This window comes from Euleptes europaea, chromosome 6 (assembly GCF_029931775.1).
Source record: "Euleptes europaea isolate rEulEur1 chromosome 6, rEulEur1.hap1, whole genome shotgun sequence".
Lineage (NCBI taxonomy): Eukaryota > Metazoa > Chordata > Lepidosauria > Squamata > Sphaerodactylidae > Euleptes > Euleptes europaea.
In genome coordinates, this window is record NC_079317.1 from 56,772,399 (window position 1) to 56,792,880 (window position 20,482).

General features: G+C 40.6%; 1 protein-coding gene across 4 annotated transcripts in view; it reads left to right on the forward strand.

Moving 5' to 3' along the window:
• ACTN1 (actinin alpha 1) overlaps positions 1-11,351 on the forward strand; it is a 96,839-nt gene extending 85,488 nt beyond the window's left edge. For 2 of the 4 annotated variants that reach the window (XM_056851408.1, XM_056851409.1), the window contains exons 13-21: positions 82-190; positions 600-740; positions 910-1,092; positions 1,755-1,889; positions 2,403-2,582; positions 3,652-3,798; positions 6,363-6,443; positions 8,815-8,973; positions 11,116-11,351. In XM_056851408.1, coding sequence (XP_056707386.1) covers positions 82-190; positions 600-740; positions 910-1,092; positions 1,755-1,889; positions 2,403-2,582; positions 3,652-3,798; positions 6,363-6,443; positions 8,815-8,973; positions 11,116-11,274 — 1,294 coding nt within the window. In that variant the 3' untranslated portion in view covers positions 11,275-11,351. Of the gene's footprint in view, positions 1-81; positions 191-599; positions 741-909; positions 1,093-1,754; positions 1,890-2,402; positions 2,583-3,651; positions 3,799-6,362; positions 6,444-6,983; positions 7,050-8,814; positions 8,974-11,115 lie in introns of all 4 variants that reach the window. The other 2 variants (XM_056851410.1, XM_056851411.1) reach the window with 2 other exon arrangements.
• The last annotated feature ends 9,131 nt before the right edge of the window (positions 11,352-20,482 follow it).

Here is a 20,482-nt window from a genome sequence, read left to right on the forward strand (position 1 = left end):
TTACACCTCCTCCTTGATGTCAAGAGGTCTTCTTTAAGCAATGTGTCAGATAAACTTTTTGTTAATTTGTTTTTTTGTTAGTGAGCTGGATTATTACGATTCACCAAGTGTCAATGCCAGGTGCCAGAAAATATGTGACCAGTGGGATAACTTGGGGGCTCTGACCCAGAAACGAAGGGAAGCCCTGGAGGTGAGCTTGCATGCTTATTTTGACTATCCTGTTCTTCAAGTTAGGGATTTGAAACAATGCAGATGTTTGAAGTATTCATGTTATGATTCACACTGCTGATTTAAATGCTTTATAGTATCCACATTATTCAACCCTTGATTATCTCTATCTCAAATTCATAATTGTATAAAAAGTAAACTACTTCCTGATTATCTGAGTGTGCTTAGATGCCCTGCACGCCATCTGGAAAAGGGAGTTGTACTGTTTGAACATGAAAGGTCCTTTGCTCTACTTGCTTAATTACAAGAACTAGTACAAAGAAAAGGGAGTAGTTAATCCAATTTTTGAAGGACCACTATAGGGAAAAAATACAGGATGCCATTCCTTTGCTCTTGTCTAACTTGTGCTTTTTTTGGTGGGGCTTTCCTAGAGAACAGAAAAATTGCTGGAGACAATTGACCAGCTGTATCTAGAATATGCCAAACGAGCTGCCCCTTTCAATAACTGGATGGAGGGAGCCATGGAGGATCTTCAAGACACCTTCATAGTCCATACCATTGAGGAAATCCAGGTACATACAAGTCCTCCTCTCACATTGAAGCCACAGGAACAGCTTTTTGGCTTTAGTTATAGTGTTCTGAAAGCAGGCTTGGATTTTCTCCTTTCTTCATGACTCAGTAGGCAGGGATTTTTCATTCTTATTTTTTAAAATTCTTCTTATGTTGTCTGTTTGTCTTCAGGGATTGTCCACAGCTCATGAACAGTTCAAAGCTACCTTGCCAGATGCTGACAAGGAACGACAGGCAATCCTAGGAATTCACAACGAAGTGTCAAAAATTGTCCAGACCTACCATGTCAATATGGCAGGAACCAACCCCTACACCACCATCACTCCACAAGAAATCAATAGCAAATGGGATCATGTGAGTGGCTCTACGGCATGATGTTGATTTATAGTGTAATTCTGTGCAGAGTTACTATTGTCTAAGCTTATTTAAGCTAATAGTCTCAGACTGGAGTAACTCTGCATAGGATATCACTGCCAGTCTCAATGTGGCAAGCCAAGTCCCAAGTAAGGGGATAGAATTGCAGGCTTAATATAAATTCTGTTACACAATACAAAGATCTTGTGCAATCACCATGATTCTTAATTTATGGGCATAATCCATAGCACAAATGATAAAATGCAAGGTTCAGGTTAATTTTTTTGTGTGAAATAATGAATGCCGGTGAATTAGACTGACTGGAAAGGCCTGGTGACTTAAGTCTTTGTGCCTACAGAAAAAACCGTTGTAGTGGGGGCACTTCCTTCACCTCCATTATGGAATCACTGAAGATACCATCTTTGTGGTCCATGCTCCACTGAAGCTGCCCAAGGCTGCCCTTCATTTGACATTAAAGGCAGCAATTTTATTTTGCTTTATGGATGCCAGCCTACCTAGACCAAAAATCCAGTTTTACCGTTGCAGAAGAGTTTTGTTTTCGGCTGATAATGCACACAGCTTGCTTCACATTTCAGAAATGTCTCGTGGTTTATATAACATTTGAAGAAATAATCTAAGTTTTTATTTTCTTTTTGCTAAAGGTGAGACAACTAGTTCCCAGGCGGGACCAGGCCTTGATGGAGGAACATGCACGCCAGCAGCATAATGAGAGGCTGCGCAAGCAGTTCGGGGCTCAGGCCAATGTTATTGGGCCCTGGATCCAAACCAAGATGGAGGTAAAAATGTAAACCACCAGTTTTCAGTGCCAGCATGTGGCTACATATCTTTGTGGGCGAAAAGAACAAACTTGTGTCTACAGTGTGGCTACATGGGGGGAAAGCTGTAGCAATGTGTGTTGCACCTAGTTTTAAAATAATATGTCGATAATTCAGATGTTATTGTTTTAAAGGGTACATACTTTGAATTCTGTAATGTATACTGACTAAAAGCAGCTTTAATTTAACAGGGGGGAGGGAGAACAGTGTGTCAGAAAGAAAACAAACGTATTCTGGAGGCCCAAAACAGAGTCAGCAGTGTTAAATATATTAACTTGTGGGAGTTATAGTGAATTATGCCAGAAGTTGTGTTTACCTCTTCTCTGAAAAGTCTGTAAGTGAGGCTCCGTTCCCTTGAGATGACAAGGGTTGTGGTTAAAGTATTTTTAGTCTGTTGGGGAAATGATTGTAAGTGTATAGTCATACGTGTTGAAACTTGTCACTCACCTGCCCCTTTTCCTTGGGTTCATGCAGGAGATTGGTCGTATCTCCATAGAGATGCATGGGACTCTGGAGGATCAGCTCAGTCACCTGCGACAGTATGAGAAGAGCATTGTGAACTACAAACCAAAGATTGATCAGCTGGAGGGAGATCACCAACAGATTCAAGAGGCGCTGATCTTTGACAATAAGCACACCAATTACACTATGGAGGTAAAGAACACTGTGAGCTCGTGAGAGTAGAAAACAGATGAGTAAAGAATAGGGCAGACTCAGTCCTCAAAGAAGTTGAGTGAATGTCTCTATACTGACCAGCCCTATTCTAAAGTTCATGGTAAAACTGATGCTTGTAAACGTTGGCAGTACAATTTCACCATTTCTTTATGTGTAAATATAAGCATCCAACACTTGGGATCAGTTCAGCCATAAAGTGAAATCCTGGTTTAGTTAAAGTAACACTGGTTAATGTGATTTTCTGAGAGCAGCATTCCACTAACTATGGTTAGTTAGGGTCCATCAAACCAGAATCTGCAGTTGGTTTATTAGTCATAGGGCAAAAACGCATGGGAGGTTTTGCCTTGGATTTGCCGCTCTCTAGATGCACATTTTCCCCATCTGAATTCTCAAAGCTCTGCATGGAGGCTTATTTTTGAGATTTGAGAATTTGGCTGGGGGAAATGTGCATTTAGACAGCGGCAAATCCAAGGCAAAAAAACCCCATACATTTTCAACCATAGTTAGTCTGCATGACGTATGATAATTTGGTTCAATCCTGTCTTGTTCCTCAGTAACATCAGCCCATGGTACAAAGAGAAAGCAATGAAAAAAACATTTGTCAAAGCAAACTAGGATTTGAATGACTGCATCTGAACTACGCCTTGGTTTCACAAATCAGTCACAGTAAAAAAAAATCGTAGTTTCATCTGATGTCTAACCTGAGACTTGCTAAAACAATGTAGCGGACAAGTCTGTAGAGTGCATGCCCATGGCAATATTTATGGCAAACCAACTGCTTATCAAAGTGTTTGGTGGGCATCATGCCAATGGAGGCCTCTACATTTATGATCAGTTGTTTCCTGTTGATGAAAGAATAGCATGGAAGTACTCAATAGGTGCATGGAATAATCTTATTTTTATTGTCTGACTGAGAACTGAAAAGTGTGAGAAAGGCTACTGGACATGATTTTCCAAAATGTAGGCCTAGACTGCATTTAAATGAAAGTCTTCTATAGTTGTTCAACTTAAAATGATGGCGGGGGGAATCTTCCTTTTAATTCTCCAGCACATCAGAGTGGGCTGGGAGCAGCTCCTGACAACAATCGCTAGAACCATTAATGAAGTAGAAAACCAGATTCTAACCCGAGATGCCAAAGGAATCAGCCAGGAACAGATGAACGAGTTTCGTGCCTCCTTCAACCACTTTGACAGGGTAAGGGGGGAAGGGTTAATAATATCTGTAACTTAGAGGATTTCTGTAAATGTGACTGGCTGGAAACTACTCTGGGACATGAGCCCAGTTGTTTCTTATTGATGACCTATTTATATTCTGATTCTGCTGGAAAATGTTGGTTTCAATAGATATGGGCCCTATTGACTGAGGAAGAAACCGAAACAGGAGCTATCAGCCGGCATTCCTGTCTTGTTGTTGCAATTTTGTTGTATGACTTTGTTAAGAATTAAGACTTTGTGGAGAATTATCACTTATTATGAATGCAGTTTTTGATGTGTGATCTTGTAAAGTTTTTTCACACATTTGATACTGAGGTACTGATGAATTGTCTGTCATATTGTGACACAAATTTAATTGTTTGTATTTCACTTTTCATAAATTTTACACACAATTTTCGCAAAACTCTTTGAATTGTTGTTGGCCTCTGGTACTGTGTACCTTTGTCTCTCTGACATTTTGAGGTCTTCCTTTAACTCTTTTCTACATGGCTCACATTATCCTTTTCAAACAGTAGTTTCCTTGTTTTTAAAATTCATAGTAAAGTTTTTTAACATCAGAATGTTTGGATCCTGAGGGAATGTCAACACAAACATTTGAACAGCTAGATTCGATTAGAAACCAACAAGATCTTCAGGGTAAAAGCTTTTGAGAGTCAAAGGTGCTTTTGTCAGATACGAATCGGAGTGGAGATCTTCGTGTCCTTATATCCCAGTCAAAAGGTGGAAGGGGTGTTGCAAAGATACTCTGCACCCTGAGTTCCTTCTTTGCAACCCCCCTCCCACCTTCTCACTGGGATTTAAGGACATGGAGATCTCCATTCCGATTCATATCTGATGAAAGGAGCTTTAACTCTCAAAAGCTGACACCCCATAAATCTTGTTGGTCTTTAAGGTGCTACTGGACGCAAATCAAGCTGTCCTACAGCAGCCCAACACAGCAACCTTCTGAAACACTAACATTTGAACATCTCAGCTCATACCTTTCTAAATTAAAAAAATGACTGACTCATCCTAATGAGCCTCGCTGAACGTAGCCAGAAGTCATTCATTTATATTCTGCTCACAGCAAAGCATAGAATTATCCTTAAATATGTACATTATTCTCATTCCAACATAAATATTTTAGGTCTAATAAGTTCATAGGATTATTTTTCTGAATTGTATTCTATGGGAGTGAAACACTTTGCTGGAGTTAACCCTACATTTGCCTTTTCTGCATGATAAGAGCTTCCATGCTATGCAACTATTGCCCAAGAGGCCACATTTTGCTAGCAGCAACTATGTCTTCAGCAGCAGCCCCTGTCCCCAGGCACAGCCCCTGTGCTTCACAATCTCCCCTCTTGATGATTCTTAGATTTTGTCTAATGGAAGAAGTAACCTTGCATGGCAAAATCAGGAATTTGCCCAAGCTATGCAATCCAAATGAAATATTGCATTCTGCAGCCCAAGTGCAAATAGCAGCTGCAACTAGATGCAGCTTCTGAGATAAGAATGTGCAGCTTTTAAGTGTGCTCCACTGAATCTCCTGTCTCTCCTGTATTTTAATGTGGCTTATATTCACTGTGTGTTTTACCATTTAGAATTTAGAGACAACTAATTAATATTATGTAATATCTCTCGGTAGATTCCTAGGTTAAAGGCAGAGATTCAGTTTTCAATATAGGAACCTTCAGATATCATGGTCACCCAAAATTCTGTTGATTATATACATTTTTGTCTAAAAAAAATGGCTGCAGTTTTAGGATTGCACTGGATGTTCGCTGATATTTTCTTGCAGATTCACAGATGTGCCAATCTAAAGCAAGTACACTTAATTTCAATACTTCTAATGTGTACCTCTGCTACTGGAAATTGACAAGTGGCAAGGCTGTCCTCCTGGCTTTGGTCACAAGGTTTTTAAAATGTGTGCATGGCATTTAACAGGTCTCTGCATTCTAGATTATTCAGTGAATGTGGCACTTTTAGAGTTACTGAGTTTAGGAGGAATCGTGGCTCAGTGACAGAGTATCTTCTTGCATGCAGAAGGTCCCAGATTCAATTCTCAGAATCTCCAGCTAAAAGGTTCAGATAGCAGGTGGGGTGAAAGGCTAATACCCGAGATCCTGGAAAGGTACTGTCAGTCTGAGCAGACAATACTAGCCTTGATAGACCAATGGTCTGATTCAGAATAAGGCAGCTTCATGTGTCCATGTGAGGGGAAATATCATTGATGTAAGGGAGCATCTGAGCAGTTTTCAGAGCTTGCTGCTAGTTTATGTGCAAACATTTGTCCTGTGTGACCATGTTTAGTGAAGAAAAAGTTCATTAAAAAAACATTGGCACAGTATGAAATTTCAACATAGTATCTAACTTTGTGCACTTTTTATTTTTCTTCCCTGTCTTTTTCTGCATGTCATCCTCCTCCTCTGCCCCCATGTCTCTCCACCCACTGCATGGTACACCTCCTTTTCCTTCACCTTCCCTTGCCCCCCTTTTCTTCTCCTTCCCTTTATCTTACCCCCCTTGGCACTGCATGTCCGGCTGCCTGGTGCACTGCATAACCAGGACCACTCCGGCACACTCGGCCCTGAGGAATTCAAAGCCTGCCTCATCAGTTTGGGTTACGATATTGGAAACGATGCACAGGTACTGGATGCTAGTGAGGAACGCAGCCCAATATTGAACTACAAGGAAATAACACATTTTTCTCCTCTCTTCTTTTTTTGTTTTAATCCATCTGCTGTCAATGCTCTTATATTTTATTGTGCATATATGTATGTATGTAATGCTATGTTTTATTACTGTTCTTTTTTTTCTTTATAAATTCTCATGTCTCTATTGTGGAACACATCTCTGTTAAACATTTCATTTGCCTAATTCGCTAAACTTTCCCCATCTTGTTGCTTTCTTCGCTGCACTTCTCTTCTCTTGATAATCCCCATCAATTTTTCTTCTTGTCTGTATTTTAACTTCCATCTTCCATCTGTATTTGCAATGAAATGTATCCTCCTTTTGTCTTCTTTGAGTCATTTTAATTCATTGTTTCTTTGTCCAATACATCCTGTCTTCCATTTCTCTTTCATGCAAGCCCTTTCTTTGTAACATTTTCCATTAATTCATCTATTCCTGTATTGCTTTCCATTCCTGCCACCTCTTTCATTTCCTTCATCCAACTACTGTTTGTAGAAGAAGACTGGTATGCTGGATTGCGAAGATTTCCACACCTGCCTTATTTCCGTTGGTTACAATATGGTAAGGTAGAGGCATCTATCACTTCTGCTCACAGTGGTATATTTGCCCACCAAAAAGGGATGGGCATACATCTCATGACTCATGGTAAAGCTAAATTGTTCCCATGACTGCAACACTGAAGTGTTGTTTAAAATCTGTATCTCATCATTTTATTTGGAAAGGTTCAAATTCACCTTCACCTCTTTCTCCTGCTCCGCCTCTGCTATACCCCTTGCAAATTGAATATTATTGTTGCTTGGTTGAAGGCATCTGGTTTTATTGTTGTCAACGTTGTAATTTATTAATCATTTAAAACTGTTTTAAAAGGTTGTAAGCTGCTCTGAGCCTGGCCTTGGCCAGGAAAGGGTGGCCTATAAATCAAATAAATAAACAACAACAATACATTAGATCGACTATGTTTTGAAAGAAGCAACATTCTGATTTATTCTTCTGGGGGTCTGGATGAAAGAGGGTTGGGATTACCTGTAACTATCTCATACTAGCAAAAAGGAATAATCATTTAGTTAGAACTGAAATAAAAATATGTAATGGCCTCTTATCGGATTAGTTTTATACTTAACAATTATTCATTTATTTCTAACAATTATGCATTTCTTTCTAATATATCATGTACAGTCCATACAACTTCTTTCAGATTTGCATTTTTGCTGTGAGAGTATCTAGTTTTTCCATAATTTGATTGTTGTGATTCCCTTTGTGGAATGTAGTTGTGCAAGAGTCATGAGTGCTTTTTGATTAGTTTCTGCAACAACAGTGACACAACCACCCCACAGCTTTACCTTCACCATTCTGTGAACTATTTTATTGACTGTTTTTGGCAATCAATACATTGTTTTTATTGATTGTGTGTTCCTAACTGTGGAGGTATGTGTGGTACAGTGAACTACTAGCATTCAAAATTATAAAGCATTTATTAAACTGCCACAGGCATACTCAGCACAGCAACAGATTGAGCAAGGAATCCAAAAGAAAAGTGTAAACCCACAATCTCTATCCTTCACTTTGTTCATGCCCTAGCTGATCTTATTCTAAGGCAGGCTCTTTAACATAGAAGCTACAGTGTTCTAAAATCTTCCCATTACCTTGGTGTATTTTGTTCAGGAAGCCACTCCTTGGTCTCGTCCACATGGCAACGGTGGCCTTCAGCAGGAACTCGGGTGTGATAACTCCTTCTCCCTAGATGGAATCAGCCAAATCAGCATTAGAATGTTCCCCTGCATGCCAAGTGGCTTTATTATCTGTGGGTCCAAAAAGCCCTTCCTCCAAGAAGATATATTCTAGCATCTTTCATCTCCCAAGTTTCTTTCTGCTTCAAGATGTCACCTTCTAGCTAGGGGTGTAACCAGACCATTTCATTGTCTCCAGACAGGGAGGCCATTAGCATTTCTAAAGCATTGCTAGTTGAGGCCTGAGAGCAATTAACTTCTCCTGGCTATTATTTGCTGAGAGATAGAAAATCTTTTTGAAATGAAAGGTGAAGGCTTTGTACAGCCTAAATCTCTAAATTACAATGCATTTCTTCACATAGAGCTTTAAAGGTTAAAATCAACACCTTAAATTGTGCCTGGAAACACAGGAAGCCAGTGAAGTTGCTAGAACACTGATGTCAAACAAATGGGCAGCAGCACTTAGAGCAAACTCTAGTTTCTCGTCAGTATTTACAATGTCAGTTTGTACTTGGTGTGTCACATTTTAGAAATGGTGTATGCAGTGAAACCAATTTTTATTTTATTTTTCTTTATATTTGGTTTGTCTAACTGTCCAGGGTGAAGCAGAGTTTGCTAGAATCATGAGCATTGTAGATCCCAACCGCATAGGAGTAGTGACATTTCAGGCCTTCATTGACTTCATGTCCCGAGAAACGGCTGATACTGATACAGCTGATCAAGTTATGGCCTCCTTCAAAATACTGGCTGGAGATAAAGTAAGTTCAGACTTGAATGGATAACATGCAGTCTTGTGACAGATGTAACTATGGTTTTCTCAGGATCCCCCTTCCCCCTCCCCAAGTTCATGATGGATACTTAAGTTAAACAACAAAAGGGGGAGAGACTCAACCAGAAAAGTACAGGGAGCCTCAAAGGTTGAACTGGAAACTATAAAATCTATAACAAAATAATTGTATTTACTATATGGGGTACAGAAAAAGCTTGTTAAAAACACAGGGCTTGGAATGCAGGCTACATATAAAACCATCAGTATAAACAGTTACAAAGATATCAAACACAGTTGATGATACACTTATTATAAATGACCAATACAAGACCACATGCATTTCGGGCCTATTGGGCTTTCTTCAGTGGTCATAAATGCAAAACATTTTTTCACTGGTTGATGTTGCACACATCCAGAAAACACTGGTAATTTTATACCGGATTTTTATGTGAGCAAGTTTCCATGTTGCAAGATGCATGGTTTGTGTTAACAATGAACATCAGGCCAAACAGTATATAAGGTTTTCTATTTTCGAATAAAAAATACCTTGTAAGGTTTATTTCCGGATGTGTTTTTAATAATCAAGTGTTTTTAACAAACTTATTGTGTACACCATATAGTAAATATACTTACTTTGTTGAGGATACTTAAGTTACACAGGCAAACCATTGTTTCCTAATCATTGAAAATCCCTATATTAATTGTGGGTGAGCGCCTTCTGGAGTAATTTCATGGAAATATCTGAGCACCTGATTGGATGCCAAAAGATCATGGAGTTCCATCTCCACCAAAATTCTACCCTTGAAGTAGTGAGTCAAGTTAGTACAATGGAATCAGGGACCTTTGTGTCACTGATACAGGGCTTGGATGGTTTTTGTCAGCGCACAGTTTGCTCGGTCATGTTATATTCACAGGGAAACTCAAAACAGAAGGTCAGTAGCACGGACTAACAACACTTATTCCCGCACAAGCTTTTGTGAGTCAGCTTACTGAGCTCTGACTCATGAAAGCTGATGCTGGAATGAATGTTGTTAGTCTATAAGGTGCCATTGGACTTCTGTTTTATTTTCCTACAATAAACGAACATGGCTAGCCCTCTGTAAATATCCATGAGTAGTCAAACTAGCTTGGGGCAGTACGACTGAGTAAATAGTGCATGCACAGAAGTATCCAAGACATGTCACAGATCTTTCTTATATATGTTTCTTTCATCCACTGTGCTGTTTCTGAGGGAGGAGAGAGGCTGGCTCTCCCCATGCCTACCAGTGATCAAGATGCCAGGGCTAGGCCTGGGAAGCTCAAACATCAGCAGTGACTGCATCAGTACTATCAGAACATTTGGTAAATCCAGATACATCCCAAATCCATCCTGAATTCTATTGGGGGCAGAATTTGGCAAAAGAACAACAACATATTCAATATCACTTGTGTGCTGTACCTGAACTCATTTAATTGTATAGTTTAATTCCTGTGACTTTTTGGAATTTGAAGGGAATTTATATACTCTTCAGAACAGGGTGCTGGAATGAGTTTCAGGTAAACATTTAGCAGGGAATACTCCTAAAAGAGTCTTGTAGCACATAAAAGACTAACAGGTTTATTGTAGTATAACCTTTTGTGGACTAGAACCCATGTACTGGATAAAGAGGACTGTAGGGCATGAAAGTTTATAAATCTGTTGGGTCTTTAAAGTGCAACAAGGCTCCTTGGGCTGTTTTAGTTGTAACAGACTAACAAGGCTACTCTCTGGAATTTGTCATATTTAACGGAACAACAGTCCAAAGCAGCTATGTATCTGAAAGTGTTAACACATAAACACCTTTTTTTTTTGCACTTCTGTGCAGCTTAATGTATTGACTGAAATCTTGTGGTTTTCATTCAAGTTTCACCCAGCTGTGTTTTCCATGTTCTGAAAGCCTTGAAATGTGGATGTTTTAAAAAAAAGTTCTGCAGCTGCAGTGTTCACTACTACTATAGGTTATGAAAGATATTGCAACCATCAAGTAACAAAATGTTTACTCAACAAAGCTGTTATTTACTATGCAAAAACACCCCACTGCTCACATTAAGTGAATTGTGCCTGCCTCGTGTAGTTTAAACAGAACAACAACATCCCTGTGTTCTCTTGCAGAACTACATCACTGTGGATGAATTGCGGCGGGAACTGCCTCCTGATCAAGCTGAATATTGCATTGCCAGAATGGCACCTTACACTGGGCTGGATTCGGTGCCTGGTGCCTTGGACTACATGTCTTTCTCTACAGCTCTCTATGGCGAAAGTGACCTTTAACTACCACCTGTCTATTCACCATGCATCTTTTCCCTCTCCCATCCAGGCGCACCTTTCTTTCTGTTTGCAAAAGTGGGCTCTGCTTCCCCCCCCCCTTCCTGTTTCCACTTAAGACAACAGGTCCCATTTAGGGAGGGGGGCAGGGCAGAGGGTAGAATATGAAAACGAAACTATCACGCCCCTGAAAATAACAGTTTACAAAATTATTTTCTGCAAGAGAAGTTACATTTAAGCAAATGTATTTTATTATAGAAAAAAAGTATTTTTCTCCAAGATTGAAGCATAAATAGAAAACGTTAAAAAGTATTATACAAAATGTATGAGGTTTCTCCTTGTTCAGACATAGGAAATGGAGTTCGATGTTGCATTCCACCCTTAAACCCTTCCCTGCGCCCCCAAGTCCAACCTCACTTGTTCTGTCCATCTTCCCATCTGTCTCTTCATCACATTTGTTTTCAGAGGGGGAGACACACAAGCGCATGTATTGCTGGTTCACTCATTTCATGGAAATATTTTACAATAAAACTTTTTGAAATTGCTGTGTTTTTTAGGGAAAAATAATGTACACAGCTCATGTTTTAATATTTAATTAAAATGACAATATGCCTCCTATGTGTTGTTGCTGAAAGTTGCCTGGTTTGCAAACACAATAATAATAATGGCGCTTGAGAGTTGGCATCTTTGATATTGCTTGTCACAGAACATATTAAAAAATATTGGATAACAAATCTAGACTTCATTCTTTTGTCTAGTTAATTTGTTTAATGCTGTGTAGCTATAATCAAAAAGACTTCCCAAAAACTTTTCAAAAGACATTTGGTAGCTGGATTTTTTTGTATATTATTCTGATGTTAATGTTTTTATCTGTTTTTTTAAATACAAGACACCAAAGTGCTTTTCCTGCCCTTGCTTTGAATTGTATTGACTTTGTGTGGCTGTTATTACTGCTTCAAATGGAGATATCCTTATTATCACAAAATGTCATCTTGGACCAAACACAATATGTGGACATCACTGGAAATTGCAGGTTTAATTTTTTTTCTAGCAAATAAAATAGTTGATTGTATGGAAGTAATTTTGCCATTTAAAAGAAGTTTTAACCAATTTAAACACATTCCTATACATTATTACTCAGAAGTAAGCGCCACTATGCTCAGTAAAACTTATTTCCTGGTAAAAGTGTATAGAATTGCAGCCTTATTTTTCAAAAATCCTGTTGCTTAACTGTTCAACCTTTCCACTATCACTAAAATCAGATATTGGAAGATATGAAATCAGATCCCCCAGATTGGCTTAAAGGTAGTCGTTAGTTTCCTGCATTGGGCAGGGGGTTGGACTAGATGACCCTGGTGGTCCCTTCCAATTCTATGATTCTATGGTCTGTGACTCACGAAAGCTCATACCCTACCAGAAATTTTGTTAGTCTTTAAGGTGCTACTGGACTCTTCCTCTTTTCTACTTTTACAGACTAACACGGCTACCCATTGTGGCTTTAAAACAGTTCTCAAAACAATAAATGTTGTGTGTTTAGCTTGTCTTGGGCTTTTTTATTTTTACTAGCTTGTGTGTGTGTGTGTGTGTGTGTGTGTGTGTTGGTCCTTACCTGGCTCATCCACTACAGGTATTAAAAACCTATCTTTAAACACAGAAAGGCAAGATCTTGGGTTTTGTTCAGTTTTTGTATGTTTTGCTCTCCACTACTACAGGTACAGAAATCTATTCTGTACACATGGGACATAGAACGAGATCTCCAAATCATAATGAGCAGAAGGCTGAAGGCTACAAAAAAAGAAGTGGGTTATAAGGTTAACTTTAAGAGTAAGCAGTACTGTATGAAATAATCTCTTTAGAAGACAAAAACATCTATCTGATCTTTCTAGGAAACAAGTGCTTTTCTTTAGCACCAGGCTCCCCCCCCAAGGGAGTTTTTTGTCTATAAAGATTATAGGGATTCTTGTTTACATATTAAATTGTAATCTACTAATTCACCTGGGACATCTTGTTTTTCCCCCCATGGTGTTACCAAAGTAGCATCACAACTGATTTTAGACCTCTGCTTCAGTGTACCTTCATTTATTTTTTCCATTTGGTATCTGTTTATTATGTAACTAAAGGGTCCTTACAATATATTTGAATACTAAAGCAGCAAGAATACCAAAAGAATTTCCTTTCAGAAATCTTTTCAAGTTGAAATGCCAATGAAAAATGAACTCCTTGACCACTGGCTTCTGCAAGCACCGCCTCAGCTGCTGTGCTGACAGTTTAGCAACTCTCTCCTTTTCTATATAGTTTGATTTCACTGTGTTCTACTTGCAGCTGATCACTAGCATCTGTAAGCTCAGATTTATATTTCCCTTTAGGTTCAATGTACCTGGTGCAACACAAGAAGCACCTAGTGGTAGTTCTTCTCTCCTCTGTGATCAGTATATACGTAACTGCTAGTTTAACGGGAATTTATGATCATGCCCTTCCAAGTATTGCACTGGCCAAATTTGAAATCTTTAATGCGTAAAAAGCCCTGGGAAACCAGCTATATTGTGCCAAAGAGCTCTAATTTTGCACAAAAATACTATGCTTGGTTTCCATCCTGACTCAAAGAGGCTCCAAACAACAAACATGGTATTATTATTTTATTCTTACATCCACATTGTGGCTTGCCCAAGGTGTGCTTGAGGACAGACCAGTGGGCTTATTTAATTAGGTATTGCACCCTACTTTTCTCCCCAGTGGGGACCCAAGTGGGCTTACATCATTATTCTCCCCTTCTCCATTTTATCCTTGCAACAACAACCCTATGAGGTAGGCTAAGGTAACCAAGTGAACATGGCAGAGTGGGCATTCAAACCTGTATATGTAACTCTGGCTGGGTTTCACTCATTCAAGTATAACACAGTAACTACTAGTAAACTATGCTGACTACTCATCCACCTATCATTTATTTCCTTACTGTTTTGTATGACATTGAAAATGTATGTAAATTACAATTATTACATCCTAACTTGGATTGTCTTGGTTTCTGTGGACAGAATAATGCTCACAAATCTTGTGAAAATAATGCCTTGGTCTATACATTCCATTGTCTCTTGCTTTTTAAGATTAAATTCAGAACTGTCTGTCCCAGTCTTTTCTATTGCAAGTGAGTTTTTTTAAATCCTTAAAATGGCTTGCAACTAGAGTACCTGAAGGACGGCTGTCCTGCTCTCATCTCAACACTGCCCAACACTTTAAAACCTCTTCAGATGCCCTGTCCTGTTCTGGTTGCCACTGCTTCCAGAGATTAAATGGGTTATAACTATGTACAGGGTCTTTTCTGGGATGGCAGCCCATTTACATAATCCCCCCCCCCCACAAACCCCTCAAGATATGATGCCTAGTTCACAGTTTAGGCCACTTAATAAGACACTTTTGCTGCTTAGTTGTTCTTCTGCTGTCTGTTGCTACTTCTATTTCTGCTGTTCATGCTTACTGAATCAGAGGTCAGTAGCTTCTTGATGCTGTGAATTCTTTATCATGCTACCAAGTCCACTTCCATGGAGTTCCTTCATCAAACAACTGATTAAGGGTTTCTGCCAAATTGGCTTTATCTTTCAAGAGGTTGCAATTAATACATTGAATATGTCCTGCTTGCATGGAGGGATCAGGAACAGGCAGAAACCCTCACAGCCAGAGTCAAGCGGGCATAAAGCCAAGGCACGCTGGGACAGCAAACACTACTCCACAGAAATGTTCGCCCCACAACAGGCAGGACCGGACTGAGGCTACTTATAGGAGACAGTGGCCGCAGCTGTAGAAATGGCCTGTGGCAGTTCGCAAGCACTTGCAGAGGACCCCGCTTAGCATCCTGTGAAGCCTCACAGTGGAGCTTGGTCTTCTATTGCTTGGTGGGCAGAGGAGAGGCCTTGGGCTGCCAGCCAGCTGTGCACTCCACTGAGCTCTGCTTCCACTTGGGCTTCCCACTTTCTCCACTCCTGGGCTTCTAGGGGTGACCATGAGGCATCAGGTTTTATTCTTACCTTGTTTTCAGCTGAATGAGTGTCAGATGGATAAATTTGGTATCCCAAGGAAGTGATACAGGAAGCTCCAAGCTGACACTGCTTGTTCTTAACTCCAACTGATAAAGCTCTGTAGAAGTCTATAAAAATGTAGTCCTAATTGCAAAGGGGTATCTGCATTAGTATGTTGCAGCAAAATACATGAAAAGTCCAGTGGCACCTTAAAAACTAACAGAATTATTACACTTCTGAGTCCGCTGACTTAGAAGGGTGTAATTCTGCTTAGTCCTACACTATGTGTTGCTCTTCAAATAGACCCCATGATTAGTAAATACATCACTAAATTATGGAACAATCCCAGGGATTTCTGCTAGCAGCATTTCCAGCAACCACAGGAAGTTTCAACAGAAATTCTGAATTGGAGGTGCTTGCTATGAAAAGTTCCTTGATGTGGCATCATTGTTTGGGCATCAGTGGCATTGCCATCCACCAGCAATTGCTGATAGGACTGAGATAGGTCAAGTTTAGCAGAAACCCTATCAGAGCAGAGAGTGACTTTTCATGGCAGTCACACGGTGCTGGCCCTGCTTAAAAGCCTTGGGTTACTTTACACTTGTAATTCCCACTAATGCAAACACTGCTATTAGGTTTCAAAATAGGAAAATAGGTGTGCCTACAAGAATACCCCAATGATTCCCTGAGTGATAAGCCAATCTAGTTCTGCATCAGCCTCTAGGTGCTGTGAAAAGGCCACATTGTGTACCCAGATGGGGGCTATTGCAGAGTCAGTGTGAAAAGTTAAGGTTACTGCAAGCTGGTTTGAGTTCAAGTTCACAACCTTTTTATTTATTTATGCTGCTTCTTGGTTTGAGGGAGTTTCCATTAAAACAGTTTCTGCTTTAAAAGTTCTTACTCTGAAAAAGCACAGTAAGGGCAGAGATACAGAATAATAGTTATCAATTCATCCAATAATTGATTTTTAGGAAATTATTTTTTCACTGTCCGCTATACCATACTTTTGGGGAAGGAGCCAAAACATAAAGTCTCAATTTTGTGGAAGAAAAATTTCAGGATATTGCAAGATATTTGAAAGCTAGAAAAGATTCAGAAGAGGGCAACTAAGATAATTAAGGGGTTAGAGCATCTTTCCTGTGAGGAAAAGTTAAAGTGTCTGGGACTTTTTAATTTAGAAAAAAGACAACTAAGGTGCAGGACACATGATACAGTTTTATAAAAATTACTCATGGGATGGAGAAAGCAGATAGAGCTTTTTCATCCTCTCCTGTAATGCAGAGCTAGAATTCATCTAATGAAGCTCACGTGCAATCATTTCAAAACAGTAAAAGTGAAATAGTTCTTTGTTCGACTAGTAATTAAATTGTAGAATTCACTGCCAGTGAACCTAGTGATGGCCACAAGTATTGATTACTTTAAGAGGGGATTAGACAGATTCACAGAGGATAGGTCTATCAGTGGCTTCTTGCTATGGCCACTAAAGGGAACCTCAGTAATCACTGATGGACGTATTCTTGAATCTGTCTAATCCCCCTTTAAGCCCATCCATGCTTGCGGCTACATCCACTGGCTGTGAATTCCACATTTAAGTAGTTGTTGAAGCAGCAAACTTCTGAATAGCAGCAGCTAGGATACCACATCTTGATGTCTATGCCCTGTTTAGTAGGAACCTTGCCCTCTATGCCCTGTTTGTTGGCCCTCCAGGGTAACTGGTTTGTTGCTGTGTGAAATGGGATGCTCGACTTGATGGACCACTGATCTGATCCAGCAGGACAATTCTTATATTCTGAGGATTGACACATTCATATGTAGATGCTGGGTCTGAGTCAAAAAGGAGATAGCAGTAGCGTAATCTGATAAACGTTGACCTAGTCCCCACCAACCTTATGCATGCTTTGTACTTCTGTATTGCATCCCCTTCCTTGAAATCCCTATAATATATTAATCTGTTGCAGCCAGGCATAACAATGGCATTACAATGGCAAGGAAGTAAAGAAGCAAGATCCTAATTTGTCATCAGTCTCTTGTCAAATGAAACTTGTTTGTGAGATCCATACTTGTCACATAGGCCTATCAAAATAGGGTTATGTACATACCTGTCTGTGCACACTTTAGCAGGAGGAGAGGGAGTCATTTGTGCGCAGTCCTTTGATGTAGATCAGTCAAGAGCAACCACTTTCTTTTGACACAACTGCAGCTTGTCAGGGCTGATGTTGCTCTTGCAGAGCCCTATCATGTGCTGCACCAGTTAAAAACTATATAAACAACAGAAATCACATGACTTATAGTATTTACTTCTTGGGCCACATACAACCCATTGAGATGCTAGTGTGGAAGGCAATTTCATAATTCACCTAATCTATGTGGGTTTTTGCCGCAGTCTGAGGGAAAGTTCATGATGGCAGCCAATTCACAGAGTGAGCTACTACATGAACAGCACCTCTCATGACAAAGTTCTTAAGTGTTCCTTTTAAAAATAAACTTTCTGTTGCATACATAAGTATTTGTGACGTGGAGATATTTAAAGGTTGTGTGTCACTACTGGTTCATTATTACATAATTACGTACATCTTGTTTGCAGCCGTGTGCACAACTCTTCACCCACATCCAAATATCAGGCAGCTGGGAATCTTGGTGCCTTGGTCTGCTTTATGGTTTCTTTTCAAATAACAATACACACTCATTATTTCATTTGTTTCTTCTCAAATAACAATACACATTAATTGACACAGATTAGATGTGGAGGAAAGAGTATGTGTGTGTATTACATGCTGCCAAGTCTCTTTGACTCACGGCGACCCTATGAATCAATGTCCTCCAAAACGTCCTATCGTTAACAGCCTTGCTCAGGTCTTGCAAACTGGAGGCCATGGCTTCCTTCATAGAGTCAATCCGTCTCATGTTGGGTCTTCCTCTTTTCCTATTGCCTTCAACTTTTCCTAGCATTATTGTCTTTTCCAGTGATTCTTGTCTTCTCATAATGTGACCAAAGTATGATAGCCTCAGTTTAGTCATTTTAGCTTCTAGGGACCGTTCAGGCTTGGTTTGATGTAGAACCCACTTATTTGTCTTTTTGGCAGTCCATGGTATCCTTAACTTTCTCCTCCAACACCACATTTCAAAGGAATCAAATTTCTTCCTGTCAGCTGTCTTCATTGTTCAACTTTCACACCCATATATAGTAATAGGGAATACTATGGCATGAATCAACTTTATCTTGGTTGCCAGTGACACATCCTTACATTTAAGAATCTTTTCTAGCTCCTTCATGGCTGCCCTTCCCAGTCTCAATCTCCTTCTGATTTCTTGGTTGCCGCCTCCCTTTCGGTTGATGATTGAGCCAAGGAATAGAACATCTTGAACAATTTCAGTTTCCTAATTGTCCAAAGTTGAGTAATCCCCCTTGCTGAGTTAATATACTGACCCTTGGAGCCGAGGATTATTCGTTGTCTGATTGTAGCGGTCCAAACCCTCATGCAGAGGTCTTTGCCAGCCCTTCCGTGACTTGATCCTTTTCAAACTATTTAATACATTTTTATCCCATCCTTTGTCCAAGGAACTCAGGCCAGTATACATCATTCTCCCTGCCTGTTTTATCCCATAACAATCCTGGTGAAGTTAGGCTGGCACAAGGTCACGCATCAAGCTTAGTGGAAGAGTGGAAGTTTGAACTTGAACTTGCTAGCCCAACAGTCAAGACGAAAAAGCACCGTACAGACACCAGTACACAACTGAGCTTGGGACTTATTTCACTTCTGCATGCGCATATCTTCCTCCCGGAGTTGTAGCCCCTCTATATTCAATCGCTCTGTGCATTTTATGTGTTTACTGAGATTTATAGCACAGAACAGAATTGCAAAGGTATCTCTGCAAGTAAGGGGCATATATCAGGATTTTGTAGTGAGTGAAGAATGGTGACGCTAGTTTGTATTCATGCCTGACGACGACAGGATAGTAGTTAAACTGGATTAATCCTGAATAAGAACAATTCTGTACATATGTCTTCATTAATATTCTAAAGCAATTAAGCCCAGGCGACTACTGAGTTTCATCCACAGAGAGAATATTTCCCAGCCTGCCTTTCTGCCAACCCCCGCTTTCGACGTGGCTTCCCTAAACGGCCACCCGCCTGCCGGGTCCCAAGAAGCAAAGCTCCCCCAATGAGAGGCGTTTGAAGCGCGCTCTCCGGCGCGCTGCATTCCGGGAGTTGTAGTCCTCGAGCGGGTTGGCGGAAAGAGGCTACGCTGCGGCACTTGACGAACGTGCTGCCGCCCTCGCTGCTCTCCTCCGGAACGAAGTGGCGCCGCCATTTTCTCTGGCGGACCAAAGTGAGCGTCGCGGTCGTGCACGGGGGCGCTTCGAGCGAGCGAAACGTCAGCGCCGCCAGAGTGAGTGCTTTTGGCCTTTCGGTGGAGGGGCTGGAAAGGTGGCGGGGGGTGGGGGAGGCGCGAGGGCGCGAGCCTTGCTTCTTCCCGGCGGTGGGCGGAGGGGAGCCGAGCAAGGCCGAAGCGCGGTCTTAGAGCAACCTTCGGGCTGAAGGAAGGCTTCGGCTGGGGTTCTCGAGCCCGCCCTCCAGGCTCCGTCTGCGTCCCTCTCTCGATCCGAAACCGCCGCCTTCCCTTCCCCAGGCGCCTCTCTTGTCTCCGGCCGTTAACAACCTCGTTCCCTCCCCCCCCCCCCATTGCTTCTTTCCAGATTCTGCAGAGAAGGCCTCTCAGGCACGCCTGAACAGCCAGACTTCCCCCCCGTTTCATCTGGAAGAGGTAACTGTTTTGGGAAAGGGCGCTTGAAAGCACATGATCTCGCTCTTTACTGGGCAAAATCTTTCTTTAAAAAACAAACAAACACCTAAGCAACATTTTTTCTCATTTATGCGTTTTGGAGGGGTGCGCAGACTTAAGGAAACTCTCGTCATAAGGTGATTTGCTCAGGATTTGGCAGTGCGTTTATATTTACGCCCAGTAAATGTCTTATCTTCACGTCTAGGTTGGGAAACGTGCTGCTAGTTATTGTGTTACACAAGAGTTTTGCTTTTTGTTGTTGTACTCCTACACTATAATGGGAATTAGCGTAATGCAAAATCTCAAGGATTATTATTCTCTTGATAAAGAGTTAAAGAGGCGTACCAGTGTGACAGCGGAACTGATATTTGGCTACAGCTTTTGAGAATCTGCTGGATTAGTTAATTGTGTTTGTATCCA